This window comes from Pseudophryne corroboree, chromosome 6 (genome assembly GCF_028390025.1).
Source record: "Pseudophryne corroboree isolate aPseCor3 chromosome 6, aPseCor3.hap2, whole genome shotgun sequence".
Classification (NCBI taxonomy): Eukaryota; Metazoa; Chordata; class Amphibia; order Anura; family Myobatrachidae; genus Pseudophryne; species Pseudophryne corroboree.
In genome coordinates this window covers 483,755,336-483,775,701 of record NC_086449.1, presented here as the reverse complement: position 1 = coordinate 483,775,701, position 20,366 = coordinate 483,755,336, and the positions used below count along the sequence as shown (strand labels likewise).

The 20,366-nt window shown below is 46.6% G+C and overlaps 1 protein-coding gene across 3 annotated transcripts in view; it reads right to left on the bottom strand.

The window, feature by feature from the left end:
* DOCK4 (dedicator of cytokinesis 4) overlaps window positions 1-20,366 on the bottom strand; it is an 803,151-nt gene that overhangs the window by 341,428 nt on the left and 441,357 nt on the right. For all 3 annotated transcript variants that reach the window (XM_063927278.1, XM_063927279.1, XM_063927280.1), the window contains one exon: window positions 11,953-12,078. In XM_063927278.1, coding sequence (XP_063783348.1) covers window positions 11,953-12,078 — 126 coding nt within the window. The remainder of the gene's footprint in view (window positions 1-11,952; window positions 12,079-20,366) is intronic.

Sequence of the window (20,366 nt, the reverse complement as noted above, 5' to 3'; positions counted from 1 at the left end):
TAGCATAGATCTGTTGGATGCATGATTACTCATTTTGAGTAATAAATTCATTATGATGTATGACATTATGAGTTTTTTTAAATATAAACCCGGGTATGGGATCAAAAAAATTATTGAATTCAGCCCTAAGTGGCTGACTGTATTAGACATGTGGTCTCAGCATTAGAATTGCAGATTATATTTCCATGTAATGTTTAAGGAAAATGTTTTGCTCACACCCACAATTTATGTAGCAAAGCAGTGTATTACCCTACAGTAAGTAATGGAGTAAGTGAAATGTATAAAATGTGTCCTTACTAAGCTTTGCTAGATACTGTATGTACAAAAAATGCCTCTGTCTCGAGCCACAGTACTGGATACATTGGTGCAGTGTAATAGGCTATTCCAGTGGTTCTCAAACTGGGTGCCTCGGGCCACTTGCAGGGGTGCCCTGGCTTGGTGGTCCAGGAACAATTAAAATTATTTATGGCCAATGTAATAGGCAAAGCCAGTGCTGGTGGCTGTCTATCATGAAATAAAATATGTGGACAAACAGAAGCAAATAATGTCCCTCACCACACAATTGAACCTAAGGATGACGTACAGTACTATATAAACACAATTTACTTAATTTAATATTACCTTCTAAATTTCTCAATAAACTTTTGGCCTAGGCGTATCGTGAAAAAATATCTGATACTCTAGCGTGCCGTAATTCAAAAAAGTTAGGAAACAATGGGCTATTCTCAATTTGAGAGATCTTTCAAAATATTCTTGTTCGTCTATATGAAATATGCAAGAAAATAGGATTTTGGTTACCTACCGGTAAATCCTTTTCTCATAGTCCGTAGAGGATGCTGGGGTCCACATTAGTACCATGGGGTATAGATGGATCCACCAGGAGCCATTGGCACTTTAAGAGTTTGAGAGTGTGGGCTGGCTACTCCCTCTATGCCCCTCCTTTCAGACTCAGTCTAGAAACTGTGCCCAAGGAGACGGACATCTTCGAGAGAAGGATTTAACACAGATAGTGGTGAGATTCACACCAGCTCACACATACAAGGCACATCAAGCTAACTTAACTTGAAAACTCAGCAACCGCTGAAACATTACTTAGCAAGTAACAATGCAGTACTTAACTAAAAACAAAGTTGTACTGAACCAAATAACGATAGCAGGAAAACGAAGCACTGGGCGGGCGCCCAGCATCCTCTACAGACTACGAGAAAATGATTTACCGGTAGGTAACCAAAATCCTAATTTATCTTACTTCCTAGTGGATGCTGGGGTCTACATTAGTACCATGGGGATGTAACAAAGCTCCCAGAACGGGAGGGAGAGCGCGCAGGCTCCTGCAGAACTGATTGACTGAACTTCAGATCATCAGAGGCCAAAGTATCAAACTTGTTAGAACTTTGCAAACGTATTTGACCCAGACCAAGTTGCAGCTCGGCAAAGTTGTAACGCCAAGACACCCCGGGCAGCCGCCCAGGAAGACCCCACCTTACGAGTAGAGTCGGCCTTGACAGTCGTAGGACACGGCAGTCCTGCTGTAGAATACGCATGCTCGATAATGAACCTAATCCAGCGAGAGATCCTCTGCTTGGAAGCAGGACACCCAATTTTCTTGGGATCATACAGGACAAATAGAGAGTCCGATTTTCTGTGACGAGCAGTCCTCTTCACATAGATTTTCAGAACCCTTACAACATCCAAGGACTTTGATGAAATTGAGGAGTCAGTAGCCACTGGCACCACAATAGGTTGGTTGATATGAAATGCCGACACAACCTTCGGAAGAAACTGCTGACGTGTCCAGAGCTCATCTTCGTGGAAGATCAAGTATGGACTTTTACAGAACAAAGCCCCCAACTCCGACACACGTCTAGCAGAAGCTAAGGCCAACAACGTGACAGCCTTCCATGTAAGAAATTTGACCTCAACCTCCTGTAGAGGCTCGAACCAGTCCGATTGAAGGAACTGCAACACCATGTCAAGGCCCCAAGGCGCCGTAGGCGGTACAAAGGGAGGTTGGATGTGCAAAACTCCCTTCAAAAAGGTCTGAACCTCGGGGAGGGCAGCCAATTGTTTCTGGAAGAAAATGGATAGGGTCGAAATCTGGACCTTCACAGATCCCAACCTCAGGCCCATATCCACACCGGCTTGTAGGAAGAGGAGAAACCGTCCTAGTTGAAACTCCACCACAGGAAATTTCTTGGACTCACACCAAGACACATTTTTTTACAAATTCGATCGTAATGTTTAGACGTTACTCCTTTCCTAGCTTGAATCAGGGTAGGAATAACTTTGTTCGGAATGCCCTTCCCAGCAGTGGCGTGCGGTGAGGTCAGTGGCTGGTGAGGCACTACAGCCATAATGTCCACCGAATCTGCCGATGACACCTACCGCCGCCGAGTAAATGCCCGCTACTGACCCTGAGTCGATGCCCTGTGCCACCGCCAATGGCTTACAAACCCACCATCAACTGACCCAGCCCTCCGCCACTAATTTGCATCTCAGTCCGATGCCGCCAATGCCCGCTGCCTGCCTGCTCATCATACTTGTGATATATTGTACATTTTTATAGAAAAAAAAATAGTGTTTGGGACTGGGAAGGGAGTGGGAGGAGGACATGAATGCAATTTTGTTGTTCAGGGCTTCCATTAACTTAATGGAAAAGGGTCTGAATGGGTTAAAAAAAAATGCGTGAGGTCCCCCCTCCTAAGTATAACCAACCTCGGGCTCTTTGAGCCAGTCCTGGTTGTTTAAATACTGGGGAAAAATTGGACAGGGGATCCCCCGTATTTAGACAACCAGCACCGGGCTCTTAGTCCGGTCCTGGTTCCAAAAAATACGGGGGACAAAAGACGTAGGGGTCCCCCGTATTTTTGAAACCAGCACCGGGCTCCACTAGCCAGGGACATAATGCCACAGCCGGGGGACACATTTACATTGGTCCCTGCGGCCGTGGCATTACCCCCCCAACTAGTCACCCCTGGCCGGGGTTCCCTGGAGGTGTGGGGACCCCTTAAATGAAGGGGTCCCCCCCCTCCAGGCACCCAAGGGCCAGGGGTGAAGCCCGAGGCTGTCCCCAGCACCCCTAGGCGGTGGGTGCCAGGCTGATAGCCAGAAGTGTGTAAAAAAAAGAGTATTGTTTTTTGTTGTGGAACTACAAGGCCCAGCAAGCCTCCCCCGCTTGCTGGTACTTGGAGAACCTCAAGTACCAGCATGCGGGGAAATAACGGGCCCACTGGTACCTGTAGTTCTACAACAACAAAAATACCCAAATAAAAACACAACTCGTACACCGTGACAGTAAAAGTTTATTAAAAACACACTTACACACTCACACATACTTACCTATATCCCACGCCGGTCACGTCCACTTGTCCAGTAGAATCCAATAGGTGGTTCCTGTAAAAATAAGAGAGAGATGACTTACCTACATCCCACGCCGGTCACGTCCACTTGTCCAGTAGAATTCAATAGGAACCACCTGGAACAAGAATAGAAATAAATACTTACAGGAGAGAAAGAGAGAGAGAGAGAGAGAGAGAGAGATGTCCCGGCCTCACTCACAGACAGTTCTCCGGCCCGTTGCCTGGCAACACAAGTCACAGTGCCGCAGGCAGGAAGGAGGCTGCAGCGGCTGGAGGCGGAGGGCCAGGAGGAGAGGTGAGCACTCTACGGGGACAAGACAAAACAAACATAGAACTCACCCCTCACTCCTGCTTCAGGCTCGTCGCTCCAACGCCAGTCACAGCCGCCGGGTCCCGCTGCCTCTTCCCCCTCCAGCGTCGTGTTGGTGATTGGACAGCGGATCCAGCACTGGATCCGCTGCCCAATCACAGGTGCCTCGCTGACATGGGGGTGGTGTCCCTGTCAGCGAGGCACTTGTTTCAGTGCCGCTTTCCAGCTTTATTTCAATGGGCTTATACAGCCCAGTGCTTGGCCCCGCCCCCCGCTCTGGCCCGTTCCCATTATCCACGGGAGGCACTGCTATCAGTGCCTCCCAACGTCATTAAAATGCATCAAATTGTTAGAATTAAATAAAGAAGATACTTATGACATAGACCATGTGTCATAAGTATCTTCTTTGTATGATTTTACTAATTAATCACAGGGGAGGCACTGCCTCCCCTGACTGCACGTCCCTGCTTCCCAGCTAGTATCAGGCGTTCAACCTCCATGACATCAAACGTAGCCATGGGAAGTCTTGATAGGCGAAAGGCGCCTGCTGCAGCAGGTCCTCCCGAAGAGGACAGGCCTCGGCTCTTCTTGCAGTAGATCCAGAAGATCCGCGTACCAAGCCCTTCTTGGCCAGTCTGGATCAATGAGGATCGCTTGAACCCTTGTTCTCCTTATGAGCTTTAGAACTCTTGGGATGAGTGGAAGTGGAAGAAACACGTACACTGACTGGAACACTCACTGAGTCACTAGGGCATCCACCACCACTGCTTGCGGGTCCCTCGACCTGGAACAATACCACCGAAGATTCTTGTTGAGACGAGAGGCCATCATGTGGATCTGGGGTACGCCCCAAAGATCTGTCACCTCCTTGAACACCTCCGGATAGAGACCCCACTCCCCTGGATGGAGATCGTGTCTGCTAAGGAAGTCCACTTCTCAGTTGTCTACTCCCGGAATGAAGATTGCTGACAGCGCCAACACGTGTTTTTTTTGCCCAAAGGATGATTCTTGTTACCTCTGACATTGCAGCTCTGCTCTTCGTTCCGCCCTGTCGGTTTATGTAAGCCACTGTTGTCACATTGTCTGACTGTACTTGAACGTCCCGATTTCTCAGAAGATGGGCCGCTTGAAGAAGACTGTTGTAGACGGCTCTTAGTTCCAGAATGTTTATCGGCAGGCCGGCTTCCAGACTTGACCATCTTCCTTGGAAGGTTTCCCCTTGAGTGACTGCGCCCCAGCCCCGGAGACTTGCATCCGTGGTTAGAAGGATCCAGTCCTGAATCCCGAACCTGCGGCCCTCCAGTAGGTGAAGTAATTGCAGCCACCAAAGGAGTGAAATCCTGGCCTTTGGCGACAGACGTATTCTTTGGTACATGTGTAGATGGGATCCTGACCACTTGTCCAGGAGATCAAGTTGGAAGGACCAAGCGTGAAACCTCCCGTACTGCGGAGCTTCATAAGAGGCCACCATCTTCCACAGAAGGCGAATGCACTGATGAACCGACACTCGGGTTGGATTCAGGACATCCTGGACCAATGTTTAAATCACCAACGCTTTTTCCTCTGGAAGAAACACCCTCTGCACTTCCGTGTCGAGTATCATTCCCAGAAAGAACAACCTCCTGGTTGGTTCCAAATGTGATTTTGGAAGATTCAGGATCCAGCCATGTTCCCTGAGAAGCTGTGTCATGAGAGCTATGGACCGTAACAGCTTCTCCTTGGACGATGCCTTTATCAGCAGATCGTCCAGATATGGAATTATGATCACCCCCTGTCTGCGGAGGAGAACCATCATTTCCGCCATCACCTTGGTAAATACCCTCGGTGCTGTGGAGAGGCCGAATGGTAGGGTCTGGAACTGAAAATGACAGTCCAACAGTGCGAATCAAAGATAAGCTTGATGTGGCTGCCAAATCGGAATGTGGAGGTACGCATCCTTGATATCCAGGGATACCAGGAATTCCCCCTCCTCCAGACCTGATATCACTGCCCTTAGAGACTCCATTTTCAACTTGAACTCCCTCAGAAAGGGGTTTAGTGATTTTAAGTTCAGAATGGGCCTGACCGAACCATCCGGTTTCAGTACCACGAAAAGGCATATGAGGTGGTACTGACACAATGACCTGTGCCTCCACCAACTTCTGGACAAGTTTTTGCAGGACAGTCCTGTCTGCCAGCAGAGCTGGCAAGCCTGATTTGAAAAATCGGTGAGGAGGGAGATTTTGAAATTCCAGCCTGTACCCCTGAGACAGAATATCTTGCACCCAGGGGTCCAGGCCGGATGACACCCAGACGTGACTGAAATGCCTGAGTCTCGCTCCCACCGGCCCCACCTCTGGGGCGTGCAGTCCACCGTCATGCGGAGGACTTTGGTGTACCTGAAGCAGGTCTCTGTTCCTGGGAACCTGAGCCGCAGGTTTCTTGGACTTGGGCCGACCTCCCCGAAAGAAGGTGTTGGATGGCTTGGCCTTTCTGGGCTTGGTAGACCGAAAGGGCTGAGATGTAGCTGAAGAAAAGGGTTTCTTCGGAGCAGGTGTAGCTGAAAGAAGAAAATGTGACTTACCAGCTGTAGCCGTGTAGATTCACGCATCTAACGCTTCCCCAGAGAGAGCCTGACCTGTGTAGGGTAGGGTCTCCACACTTCTCCTGGATTCCGCGTCGGCAGACCACTGGCGCAACCACAGTACTCGAAGAGCTGATACAGACATGGAAGAAATTCTCGCAGCCATGGAACCTAGGTCTTTCATGGATTCTACCAGAAATCCTGCCAAATCCTGAATGTTACGTAAAAACAAATCAACGTCACATTTCTCTATAGTATCCAAGTCTTCAAGTAACGTGCCTGACCACTTTACTATAGCTTTAGCAATCCAAGCACTGGCAATAGTGGGACGTAGTATTGCCCCAGAAGCCGTGTACATGGATTTGAGCGTATTATCAATTTTACGATCATCTGGCTCTTTCAAGGCGGTAGATCCTGGAACAGGTAAAACCACCTTTTTTGAGAGTCTGGATACTGACGCGTCAACAATAGGCGGGTTTCCCCATTTTTTCCTATCCTCTACCAGGAAAGGAAATGCCACTAGAACCCTTTTATGCATCTGGAATTTTTTATCCGGGTTTTCCCAAGCTTTTTCAAAAATAGCATTTAATTCCTTTGACACAGGGAAGGTTAGCGAGGCTTTCTTATTTTCAGTGAAGTAAGCCTCCTCAACCTGCTCGGGTGTTGTATCAGCAATATTCAACACATCTCTAATAGCCTCTATCATCAACTGCACCCCTTTAGCAAGAGATGCTGACCCCCGCATCTCATCCCGTCACCGTCTGCAGTATCAGAATCGGTATCGGTATCATCCTGCATGATCTGTGCAAGAGCACGTTTGTGTGAATATACAGCGGGGAGCCCTGAGGTACCAGAACTGGGCCAGACTGCCATAGAGTTCTGTAAAGCCTGACTTGCAGATTCATTTTGTACAACCCTATTTGAAATCTGAGAAATCATAGATTTGATAGAGGATAACCACTCAGGCTCCCTTGGTGTTATCTGTGCTAAACCAGTGCAATCCTGATTACATGGAATGGGATCATCCTGAGAGGACATATCCTCTGCAGCATATAACACAGAGTCCCTGGACATTGCTTAATGGAAACCACAGACACTCCCCACACAGGGGAGGGCAGACAGAGTTTCACCCCCAAGAATGGCAAGAGAGACACAGAGATTGGAGCCAACCCACACACAGCGCTTTTAATGTAAAGGGAGACCCCTACTAGCACTGACTGTGCACCTTAATAGGTTACACTGTCTTAATGCAGCCTTCCCCCCTTCTACAACCCCCTGGTACCGTGAGAGATAGCTGGAGTTGCAGTGGAGGGACTTGCTCTTCCTGGACAGCGCTGTGCAGGCAGGAAAATGGCGCTGAACACTGCTGGGTCCGCTCTGAGGAGAAGCTCCGCCCCCAAAATGGCGCTGTCTTCCCGCTCTTCACAAGGATTATACTGGCCTGAGGTAAACTGATGGCTGAGATCCACGGACCCCGACAGACTTGCTGACCAGTGCAGGGTTCAGGGCGCCTCTCACAGCGCCACACTAAATACCGCTGAGCCTCCGGAGCGCAGTTAATACTGCGCTCTTATTCTGTTGCCGCCATCTTCACACCGGCCCCCCCCCTTGCTAGGGGGGTCGGTGACTCACTCGCCACTCATCTTCAGCTCTGTAAGGGGGTGGCGGCATGCTGCTGGGGTGAGCGATCCCCTGTGGCGGGGAATGATCTATCCTCTCAGGAGCTCAGTGTCCTGTCAGCGGAGATAGTGGCTCAGACCCCGCAGGGCGGACACTACTTTCCCCCTTAGTCTCACGAAGCAGGGAGGCTGTTTCCAGCAGCCTCCCTGTAAAATAATAAACTCTAAAAAAAACTTTACTAAAGAAGCTCTGTAGAGCTCCCTTAGCTGTGACCGGCTCCTCTGGGCACATTTTCTAACCTGAGTCTGGAAGGAGGGGCATAGAGGAAGGAGCCAGCCTACACTCTCAAACTCTTAAAGTGCCAATGGCTTTCGGTGGACCAGTCTATACCCCATGGTACTAATGTGGACCCCAGCATCCTCTAGAACGTAAGAGAAAACAGCATTTTGAATTGCGCAAAATTTTGAAACTATTAGGGAAAAAGGTGCATATTTAGTATTTAGTATATTAGTAGGATTTTAGCATACTATTAGCGAAAAAGTAGCAAAGAGTGTACAGACTATGCATAAAACTAACAATGCAGTTAAACACTGAAAAATGATGTCATTAATATAATACAGTGCAGAGCCGTAACTAGCTATGGGCGAGAGGGGCTTTGCACACAGCGCAATGCGCTGTGAGGCGGAAAGATCTCCGCAGGCACCCGCCGGGCCACGCTACACTACCACCCACCGCCGCCATTTACTGTAGCTACAGTGCAGCCCGAGGAGAAGAGCGCCGGAGTCCCGGCTCCCTCCCTCTTTCACTGACGATGCGGGCAGATGGTTGGTTTGTGGTGTGGCTGACGGGTGCTCAGCGGCTCCGCTCTGGCTGCTAGCTGTGATCGGAGCTCTCAGCTCAGCTCCAATCGCGCTGCAACAGAGACAGTGGGGGCAGAACAAGCTACAATTAAGTGCCCGCGGCATTATGCAAGACAGCCAAGTATTAATGAGTCGGCCTGACTCATTAGTACTTGGCAGGCGAGGTACTGGTCGTCACAATCAGGGAGGAGGTGAGGTAGCCGTCCGGTCCGCCGGAGGAGAGGACCTTTCTATCCTCTTCCCCATCCTCCCCGGGTACAATGGGACGCTTTGTGCTTCCTGGAAATGTGCAGCGCTGTTCAGCTGGGGGCTGACCCGTCCCTCCAGTCTCTCACACAAGCCGGGGAAAGGGGGTGGGAGTCCAACTGCTATCATGGTCCCCCCCATCCCAGCGGCAGGCAGACACTGAGTATGTAGGAGGGGAGGGGAGCGCCGCGATTCGCGGGTATTTAGGGGTCGGGGCTTAATGCCGTGAAGAGCCCGCCCCCATGAGAGACTTGTGGCTGTGCTGTAGTGAGTAACGTAACTGTAATGCTGGCTTCCCCCCTTCTCCTTCTCTCTCTGACTGGATTTGCCTTTCTCTCTCTTTCTCTTCATAATACTCTCTCTCTCTTGCCCCTCTCATCCATTTCTCCCTGACACCCCAGGGCCGTAACTAGGTATGGGCAGATGGTGCCGTGGGCGCACCATCCACATCCACCACCTCTGGCCGCCATCAAATGCCTCGCTCCCTGCCAGCGCCGTAACTAGGTATGTACAGAAGGGGCATTGCCCACAGCGCACACCTAGTTAGAGCGCATATTCCAAAGAAACTAGAATACTGCTGTCAGCGCCTGCATAAAATAAATTACTGTAAATGAAATAAAAGAAACTCTTGAGAGACTGCGCTGCCGTACACAATTTGTGAACGTGATAATAGAACTGAGGAACTGACAAACGGCTGCGCTGTGTCTCAGGAGAAAAATGATATGATAATAATAATAATAATAATAATTATAATAATAATAGAAAAGATGAGAGCCGTTAGGCATAAGCTAATTTATTTACCATAAAAAAGATTAAAACACTGGTAGTAAACCGACATAAATGTGTCTAAAAAACACCTTAATAGTCTCTATATAACGAGGTCTTGCTTTTCAATATTCGGAGGCAGTCTTTTTGAAAAGAGGAGATATTCCCCCTGCGCGCCCACTGGCCGGGCCGAGCCGTCCCTGTTTAATGCTCCCGCGGCCCGCCCCCTCTCCCGCTGCACTGCCGTCCATGTACTCCCCGGCACACAAGCGGTGGCTATCAGGTCATTCTCTGGCTCCGTATGCGCCGAGCCCGGAGTGGCTGCAATATAGCCTTTATTGAATCAATACTTTGAGGGATCACCATCTGGAAACTAGTAGTTTTTATTTTCACATTCTGTTTTTCTAATTCACACTATATTTTAATATTTCACCAAATTCCTAAAAAAATTTAATGCATACCTAATAAAGAATAGACATTTTAAGTAAACAAATAGTGGTTGAGTGCGTCCAAGAAAATGCTTCTTTCTTCTTTTTTCTTTGGTAGCTTCATAAGAGTCTAGGACTCAAAAGCATTTGGAGGGCACCTGCGTACAGAGTTACATAGGGTCGAGATAACCAAAGATATTTATGGTAACGCAGAAGGTACCACAATACATTTGAATTGTATACACAAGAAAATATAATAAACTGGTGCGGGATTACACAATCTATATGTACAGAGCGCATATTCCCCCTGCGCTCCCACTGGCCGGGCCGAGCCGTCCCTGTCTAATGCTCCCGCGGCCCGCCCCCTCTCCCGCGGCACTGCCGTCCATGTACTCCCCGGCACACAAGCGGTGGCTATCAGGTCATTCTCTGGCTCCGTATTCGCCGAGCCCGGAGTGGCTGCAATGGAGGAGTGGCGGGGCTACTGTTCACCGGCGGTGATTATCAGAGATAACGTCGTAAGAGAAAGGCAGCGCTGGGCGCCTGGAGAGGGAGGTAAGCATGGAGAAGATTGCCCGGAGCGGTAATAGGCCATTTAGCGCTGTGGACAAGCTTAGTACATCCCGCCCTATAATGTGTAAAAAGGGGTATGCTGTCTGCCATAATGTGTAAAAAGGGGGACGCTGTCTGCCGTAATGTGTAAAAAGGGGGACGCTGTCTGCCGTAATGTGTAAAAAGGGGGACGCTGTCTGCCGTAATGTGTAAAAAGGGGGACGCTGTCTGCCGTAATGTGTAAAAGGGGGACGCTGTCTGCCGTTATGTGTAAAAAGGGGGACGCTGTCTGCCGTAATGTCTAAAAAGGGGGACGCTGTCTGCCGTAATGTCTAAAAAGGGGACTCTGTATGCCGTAATGTGTAAAAAAGGGGACGCTGTCTGCCGTAATGTGTAAAAAAGGGGGACGCTGTCTGCCGTAATGTGTAAAAAAAGGGGACTCTGCCGTAATGTGTAAAAAGAGGACGCTGTCTGCCGTAATGTGTAAAAAGGAGCTCTACCTGGTGTAGTGGCGCTACCGTGCGGCGTAATTTAAATAATGGAGACTACTGTGCACCATTATATGAATTGGTATTATTTTGTGGCCACACCCCTTTCCCGTGAAGCCGTGCCCCTATATTTTTTGCGTGCGCCTGTGGCGCGCACGGACGCCGGTTTACTTTAAGGGGGGGGCCCATGCCATTTCTTGCACACAGCGCTAAAATGTCTAGTTACGGCACTGATACAGTGATATGACATACAAGACACACAACAATGTACAGTACAACATGATTTCTACTTTTAGCTGCACTGTCAGTATTTTGTATAGACAGCAATGTTAATTAGTCTTCACGTCCTTTGCTACGTTTTCATGAATAGGATACTTCTTTTCCCATAATATTATGTTACTCTTTGGATAATGTTATGCTACTTTGACGCAAGTATTTGTGCAAATTTTGTGCAATTTAAAGTGCTATGTTAAGTACAGAACAGTAGTGATGGCAGAAAATACAGTACATTTACAAAGTATTACTGCAAGATCTGGTGCCACTCTAGTGAATATGTATCGCACTTAGAGAAAAGCTGAGTAAGAACACATCTGTAGGATGTAAGAAACTATACTGTATTGTATTAAGTGAGAAAACATTCCATAACATTATAAAAGACTAAAATGCATAAATAAATAACAGAGCAGGAATGATTGCTATTTAAGAATCTACCGAAAATTAAATGAAAATGTTTTATTTATATAATTTCTCCTCCAGCCTACCAGGCATAATGACATCTGAGAAGCCAAGCTTTCTTGTGACGGAGACCCCACGGGTAAACACAGAAGAGTAATCTCGTCTAATTTGCTCGATGTCTCCGTGCAGCAGCTGAAGGGAAACTGCCAAGCCTAGAAACAAAGAGGGAGAAGGGCTCAGAAGTTAAACATTCTGTAGTCGTTCTGAGGATATTTACATCAATGCTACTTAGGTCAGCAACCTTAACATAGCTTGCAAATGAATCGGAATCTATAATGGGCTGACTTACCGACCTGGGTATCTATAATGAGCAGATCCCAGTCAGTTTGACAACCAGTCTTTTCTTCATTACCTTAGAAGTTAGATTTGCTAAAACATAAATGGGACTATAAAAAGGAAAATGCATTTTCCTTCTTCTACCATATAAGCTATTGTCTTTAATATACATTTTTCTTTACTTGTATGAAAACATTTTATAAATGACTGCCAATTAATTTTGTCATATATTGGATGTTTTAACAGTGCTACTGGGGAACACTTATAGGACAAGATCATAATTCTTCTCTTCATGTGCGTGTCGAACACATAAGACCCAACAGTATATTCCATGTGTGGTGTCACTTCACTTTTATGCACTGTACAGTTTCTTTTTCCAGAATTCAGACTCAGCATTTTTATAGGAAACTAAACAAAAATGACCCAGAACATATGTACTGTACTTGCATATATATCCACTCAGGTGCAAAGTCCATGCAAAGTGAATCAAAAAGACTGAATTTCATTTCCTCAGGCTAGGACAAGCAGAGATACAGTTGTATTGTCATACTCTGTGGCTTCAGTCGCGCCATACATCTCCTCTCGCTCAAAATGTGCATCTTATTCGCACAAATAAAATAACTGATAGCAATAAAACTACTTTGCTAGATTACACTGATCAATTTGATTGTGTGACAATTGCACATCAGTGTGCAAATGAGTCTGCATCTATATACAAAAAGCCAAGATACAGTGGCAATACTTGTAGCTTATTCTCTAAGTTCTGTTGTGCTTTATCTGCGGTTAAAGTCACAGCCCAGTGTCTCTAGTATACAGAGTGGTGTCTCCCTACATACGTATGTGATGCGAATAGGATGGTACACAAAACCTCTCTGATTGGCTCAGTCACGATGGGAGTCTTGCTCCGTATGTTGTATAGATGCTAGGTGTATGATGGCACATCTGTAACATACAGTACATGTGTACACAGAACTCTAAGTATAAAGATTTCAGACATGCTGAATTATGGCAAAGCTTCACAGATGGGAGAACTCAGAGTCTATGAATATTCTGACCACAAAAGGAACAAATTTTCAAAATTATGAACTATTTTTAAAATTATGAAAACAGACTCGAATGTTGGCCTGGTTTGATTGTTTCACAGCAAGAGTAGAAGGGTATATTAATAAGAATACCTGTCATTCACACACAAGGCAACCACAATCAAGCACTGAATCGCCAATCACAGAAGAAAAAAAAGTTCTTTCGTTTTGACAATAAAATACTGTCCATTGTTACTTGCTTTCAGCAGTCTACAAATTCACAGATATTCCCCAAAGACCAAGACAAACTGTCTGAATCTCTTGATCTATGAGAAGTGCCAGTATCTGCTGAGAATTATGACGGCTATTTTTACCAAGTATATAGATAATGAAAATAACTAGGCATAAGTTGCGAGAGTAATTGCGGTGGTGAGTGCAACTCTGAATCGGCTCTATAGTTGCCAATACAGTATGGAATCTGGAAGTTTTATTTCTAAAGACTCAGCATTGTCTAGGCTTCTGTATACTACTATGGTTTAGTGGCAAATGGTAACATACATTGCAATCTAATGGGCCCTACATACATGACGATCCGCCGCCGAGCTGCCCGACGGCGGATACGGCCGACGAGCGACCCGGCGGCGGGGGGGCAGTGACGGGGGGAGTGAAGTTTCTTCACTCCCCCCGTCACGCGGCTCCATTGAAGTGCAGGCAAATATGGACGAGATCGTCCATATTGGCCTGCATGCACAGCCGACAGGAGACCAGCGATGAACGAGCGCGGGGCCGCGCATCGTTCATCGCTGGAGCCTCCACACTGAAAGATATGAACGAGTTCTCGTTCATTTATGAACGAGATCGTTCATATCTTTCAAAAAATCGGCATGTGTGTAGGGCCTATAACACTTGGACAGGCTTCCAGGGCCTGTACACATGTACTAACAGATTTTTTTTTTAATATTCATTAAGATGTTAGTACATGTGTGTTTTAGCCCCGAAAGCCCAACATCGATTAAGATAGTTATTAATCAATCTGAAATTGATCAAAATTAACAAAATGTTAATTTCCTTTTCCTTAATATAAGATAAACAGAAACACTACTTGCACAAACGTTAGCCTTCCTACAGATATTAAAGATGCAATAAACTTTTCATAAACATCTCCCCCCCCCCCCCCCCCCCAATTGCATGCATACATTATTCACTTAAACCAGGAAAAATATCTTACTTTTGAAAAAAAAAAAAAAATAAGTGTCTCAACTAAACCATTGACACTGTATGTGTAGAATGGGAGGATTAGATAAGTGAATCATGTTTATGCTCCACACTTTGACAAAGGAACAGGGCTGGATTAAGGCAGGTGGGAGCCCGGGGCGTCTGAGGTTGTGGGGGCCCGCACTATTGCAGAGAGACAGCGCACCGTAGTATATGGGCATGCCTTGTGACAAGGGGACGTGGCCTCCAGCGCAATTCCAAGCCAGAGATCCACAACCCATTTTAGTCATGCTGGGAGCCTGTCCAGCACTCCCCAAGATGCTGGACAGCCTTCAGTCTCTCCTGGAGCTGGCAGTCTGTGGATGACACAATGCAAAGAAGCAATGTCAAACTCAGAGCGTTCCCCCCAATCTCGCCCCCGCCCGCAGGACACTGAAGCAGGGGGATGGGACATCGGGACAGGTGGGAGGTATGCAATGTGTGGGAGCCCCAGGACAGCCGCCCGTTGCCCCTTCCTTAATCCGCACATGTATCCAAAAGGCATCTGTGCGGCTGCTGATGACTGTGTGGCTGCTGGATCCAGCTTACATCAGGAGGATCCAGCTTGCCTTTTTCTACTTCCTGGGTTGTGGGAAGTGTGTGTACTGGATCTCTATTTATACCACTTTCAGAAAGAAATGTCCCCAAACCCAGAGACTACCCGGCATTCGAGTGCTGGGTCGTTTTGCCGGTCCTAGCCTGACCACCCCTTTCACACAGAAAAGCAAATTACCGGGTCAAGCATTTCTACCCGGTAATTTGCTGGGTATTTCTTCAGTGTGAAAGGGTCAACTCGGGTCGAAATTACTGGGTCTTCAACCCTGGTGAAAATGAGGGTCGAAGTCCAGGCGATTTTGACCGAGATTGACCCTTTCACAAAGAAAAAGGCTTTTCTGTGTGAAAGGGGTATTAGCTTTATTTGGGTAACTGATTTAGGTCACAGCTGATTTAAACCCCTTTCAGACAGAGAATTTGACCTGGGAAGTTTCGGGGCAAGCCGGGTCCTTTATCTGTGTGAAACGGTCTTCCCGGGTCCAAATTGCCGGGACCTCAACCCTGGTCGCCACCAGGGTTATTTCCGGGTCCGACCCGGGTTGCCTGCCATCTGAAAGGGTGCGACCTGAGGTTTTTTTTTTAAGCTAAAACACGCTGATTGGCTGAGCAGGTGAGGCACTGGCAGATATCATTAGGGAGCTGCACACAGACACCATGGCACACTGGAAGGGCAGACACTGGTTAAGTCTGAAAGCGGTCTACCTGGGAATAACCTGTGTCAAAGCTGCAGTATGAAGGGGTGTATGAGATGTGACCAGTGATCAAAAGCCCGGGAAAAAGCAGGGTCAAAGCACCGGCTTTTGAAAGTGGTATTACTTATGTATGCTGCTTTTATATTTATTTATTTCTTATTTATTACCAGTTATTTATATAGCGCACACATATTCCGCAGCGCTTTACAGAGACTATTTGGCCATTCACATCAGTCACTGCCACAGTGGAGCTTACAATCTATATTCCCTACTACATGTACATGCACACACATTCATGTTAGGGTTAATTTTGTTGGGATCCAAATAACCTACCAGTATATTTTTGGATTGTGGGAGGAAACCGGAGTACCTGGAGGAAACTCCCACACAAGCACAGGGAGAATATACAAACTCCACACTGTTAGGGCCATAGTGGAAATCGAACTCATGACCTCAGTGTTGTGAGGCAGTAATGCTAGCCGTTACACCGTCTGTTTATATAGTTTTTTTATGTACTGTGTGGTGCAATTCTGTTAGCACCAGAATACATTTTCTATGATAAACGCATGTGTGCTTTTTATCTTGCTTTTTTTGGGGGTAAATCCTTTACTGGTTTGAAGCTATCCCCGTCGGTGAATAAAGATCTAACCATTATGATGTGGGAGAAGAGAACAGTATCTGAATGCTGTAAAGAACGTAAGGAAATGTAAGTGACTATTGTGGAATTACCCTACAGTACAGATGAATTGTTGCTTTGGTTTACCCACTGACCTTTTATATAAAGGGTTGTGCTTGTGATACATTCATACTGGAGAAGTATCACTTCTGGAAGTTAAGTATTAATAAGTACCTTATTCTTGTTTATTTTCTGGTATTACTGTGTGTACCTATAGTATGGTTTTCTATTACTTGTGAAGTTTCAGTAACACATTTCTAACGCATGATCCTTGAGGCTAGGCATTTACCTGAAAATGGGACAAGCATCACATGTTGTCTAACTGTCGCAGGTCAGTGTTATTGGCTAAGAGCAACTTTTTTTTTTTAGTATCAACAATATTTACTGGAATTAAATATGAGAACAATTACAGTACATAAAAACGTGTGCTAGGTTAAGAGAGGAGAGAATTGGGGTAACAGTGGACACAGTATACATAATTACAAAGAGATGGAAATAAGACGCGAGAGAGCAAACTAAAGTGATAGTTCATTGTGCTAAAAGATGAGGATCTAAAGCTGTAATTAGCACCAGACACCAATAATCTCTTTCTAGAACATACAGTGTTCATGCCATGAAAACCACATCATAGGGAAAACCCAAAGGTAGAATATAGACTTTCCGTAGTCACCATTGCAAAGCTAAACTTAATGATCCAATATCTAATTTGGAAAAACTTGTACTTATTTGAATAGTGATGCTTTGACGTGTCAGTAAGTTTATTAGTTTTGGACAGAGTAGGTTATTTCATTAACCACTTGCCTGGCTAAATCGCATGTGATGCAACTGGAGCCAGGAACATGTTACCTGGCCAGGTCGTATCACACGTGATGCGCTGCGTTACTGTCCCCGCCTTTTAGATTAGGAGATCCGTTCTGCACAAAGTGCTGCAAAGAGCAAAGTGTAAAAGGAGAAAGCGGTGATGGTTGTGAGTGCAGAGAAATCAGTGAAGACAGTGAAGACTTGGAGACCACCCAGAAGATAAAAATCCCTGGATAATCCCAGCTACTCTATAGGAACACTTTGGTGTGAAAAAATACATACATAAGAAAATATCTCTGGCATAAGACCCCATTGCAGTTCAGGGTTTAGGAAGGCGGTAAAGTCCATTGATCAATAAGTACCAGTCATGGACTGTGGAAAGAAGTTTGCATAACACTGGCAATGCCTTTCTTAATCATTCTGACTGAAGGTCTAATCTGAGACGGAAGATCCGCATTAGTGGCATTTCTGCAGTATAATGGCTGCAGTGTGTACCCATTTTTTTCAATACTCACCTCTCCAGAGTCCCATGCCGGTGGCAGCATCTCTTCAGAAATCATGAAGGGTGATGAGCATTTGATTCAAGGTTCTCTTAGTCAGAGGGTGTCAGAGTAAAGATTGAAACCCAAATTACAAAGCTTAAATTCATTGTAGACTAGGCAGCAATAGGTATTGCTTTCCCTGATCAGAGCATTTGGAGGTGCATTCATTTCTAGGTGGTATGTGAGGAACAAACTCGCTGGTGGAGACGATTTAGTCATCTTATTTTATGGCATGATTTCAAATTAGAGGATGTTTAGATTGGATTAACAAAATTAAAGTGCAAAAGTATTAGCTGTTCATGTGTTAAACTGGAAATTCTCAAAATAAACTTACTGAAACCACTCCCATGATTTTGACAGTTTTATACACTTGAAAATTAGAAAATAAATATTGCATTAGTACAGAAAAATAAGATTTTACTCACCGGTAAATCTATTTCTCGTAGTCCGTAGTGGATGCTGGGAACTCCGAAAGGACCATAGGGAATAGCGGCTCCGCAGGAGACTGGGCACAACTAAAGAAAGCTTTTAGGTCACCTGGTGTGCACTGGCTCCTCCCACTATGACCCTCCTCCAAGCCTCAGTTAGGACACTGTGCCCGGACGAGCTGACATAATAAGGAAGGATTTTGAATCACGGGTAAGACTCCTACCAGCCACACCAATCACACCGTATAACTCGTGATACTATACCCAGTTTAACAGTATGAAAACAACTGAGCCTCTCAACAGATGGCTCAACAATAACCCTTTAGTTAACAATAACTATGTACAAGTATTGCAGACAATCCGCACTTGGGATGGGCGCCCAGCATCCACTACGGACTACGAGAAATAGATTTACCGGTGAGTAAAATCTTATTTTCTCTGACGTCCTAGTGGATGCTGGTAACTCCGAAAGGACCATGGGGATTATACCAAAGCTCCCAAACGGGCGGGAGAGTGCGGATGACTCTGCAGCACCGAATGAGAGAACTCAAGGTCCTCCTCAGCCAGGGTATCAAATTTGTAGAATTTTGCAAACGTGTTTGCCCCTGACCAAGTAGCAGCTCGGCAAAATTGTAAAGCCGAGACCCCTCGGGCAGCCGCCCAAGATGAGCCCACCTTCCTTGTGGAATGGGCTTTTACTGATTTAGGATGCGGCAGTCCAGCCGCAGAATGCGCCAGCTGAATTGTGCTACAAATCCAGCGAGCAATAGTCTGCTTAGAAGCAGGAGCACCCAGTTTGTTGGGTGCATACAGGATAAATAGCGAGTCAGTTTTCCTGACTCTAGCCGTCCTGGAAACATAAATTTTCAAGGCCCTGACTACGTCCAGTAACTTGGAATCCTCCAAGTCCCTAGTAGCCGCAGGCACCACAATAGGTTGGTTCAAGTGAAAAGCTGATACCACCTTAGGGAGAAACTGAGGACGAGTCCTCAATTCCGCCCTATCCATATGGAAAATCAGATAAGGGCTTTTACATGACAAAGCTACCAATTCTGACACACGCCTGACTGAAGCCAAGGCCAATAACATGACCACTTTCCACGTGAGATATTTTAGATCCACGGTTTTAAGTGGCTCAAACCAATGTGATTTTAAGAAACTCAACACCACGTTGAGATCCCAAGGTGCCACTGGAGGCACAAACGGGGGCTGAATATGCAGCACTCCTTTCACAAACGTCTGAACTTCAGGTAGTGAAGCTAGTTCTTTCTGGAAGAAAATAGACAGAGCCGAGATCTGTACCTTAATGGAGCCTAATTTCAGGCCCATAGTCACTCCTGCTTGTAGGAAATGCAGAAATCGACCTAGTTGAAATTCCTCTGTTGGGGCCTTTTTGGCCTCACACCAAGCAACATATTTCCGCCATATGCGGTGATAATGCTTTGCAGTTACATCTTTCCTGGCTTTAATCAGCGTAGGAATGACTTCCTCCGGAATGCCCTTTTCCTTTAGGATCCGGCGTTCAACCGCCATGCCGTCAAACGCAGCCACGGTAAGTCTTGGAACAGACAGGGCCCCTGCTGCAGCAGGTCCTGTCTGAGCGGCAGAGGCCATGGGTCCTCTGAGATCATCTCTTGAAGTTCCGGGTACCACGCTCGTCTTGGCCAATCCGGAACCACGAGTATTGTTCTTACTCCTCATTTTCTTATTATTCTCAGTACCCTTGGTATGAGAGGCAGAGGAGGGAACACATAAACTGACTGGTACACCCACGGTGTCACTAGAGCGTCCACAGCTATCGCCTGAGGGTCCCTTGACCTGGCGCAATATCTCTCTAGTTTTTTGTTGAGGCGGGACGCCATCATGTCCACCTGTGGCCGTTCCCATCGATTTACAATCAGCGTGAAGACTTCTGGATGAAGTCCCCACTCTCCCGGTGGAGGTCGTGCCTGCTGAGAAAGTCTGCTTCCCAGTTGTCCACCCCCGGAATGAACACTGCTGACAGTGCTAGTACGTGATTTTCCGCCCATCGGAGAATCCTTGTGGCTTCTGCCATTGCCATCCTGCTTCTTGTGCCGCCCTGTCGATTTACATGGGCGACTGCCGTGATGTTGTCTGACTGGATCAGTACCGGCTGGTGTAGAAGCAGGGATTTTGCCTGACTAAGGGCATTGTAAATGGCCCTTAGTTCCAG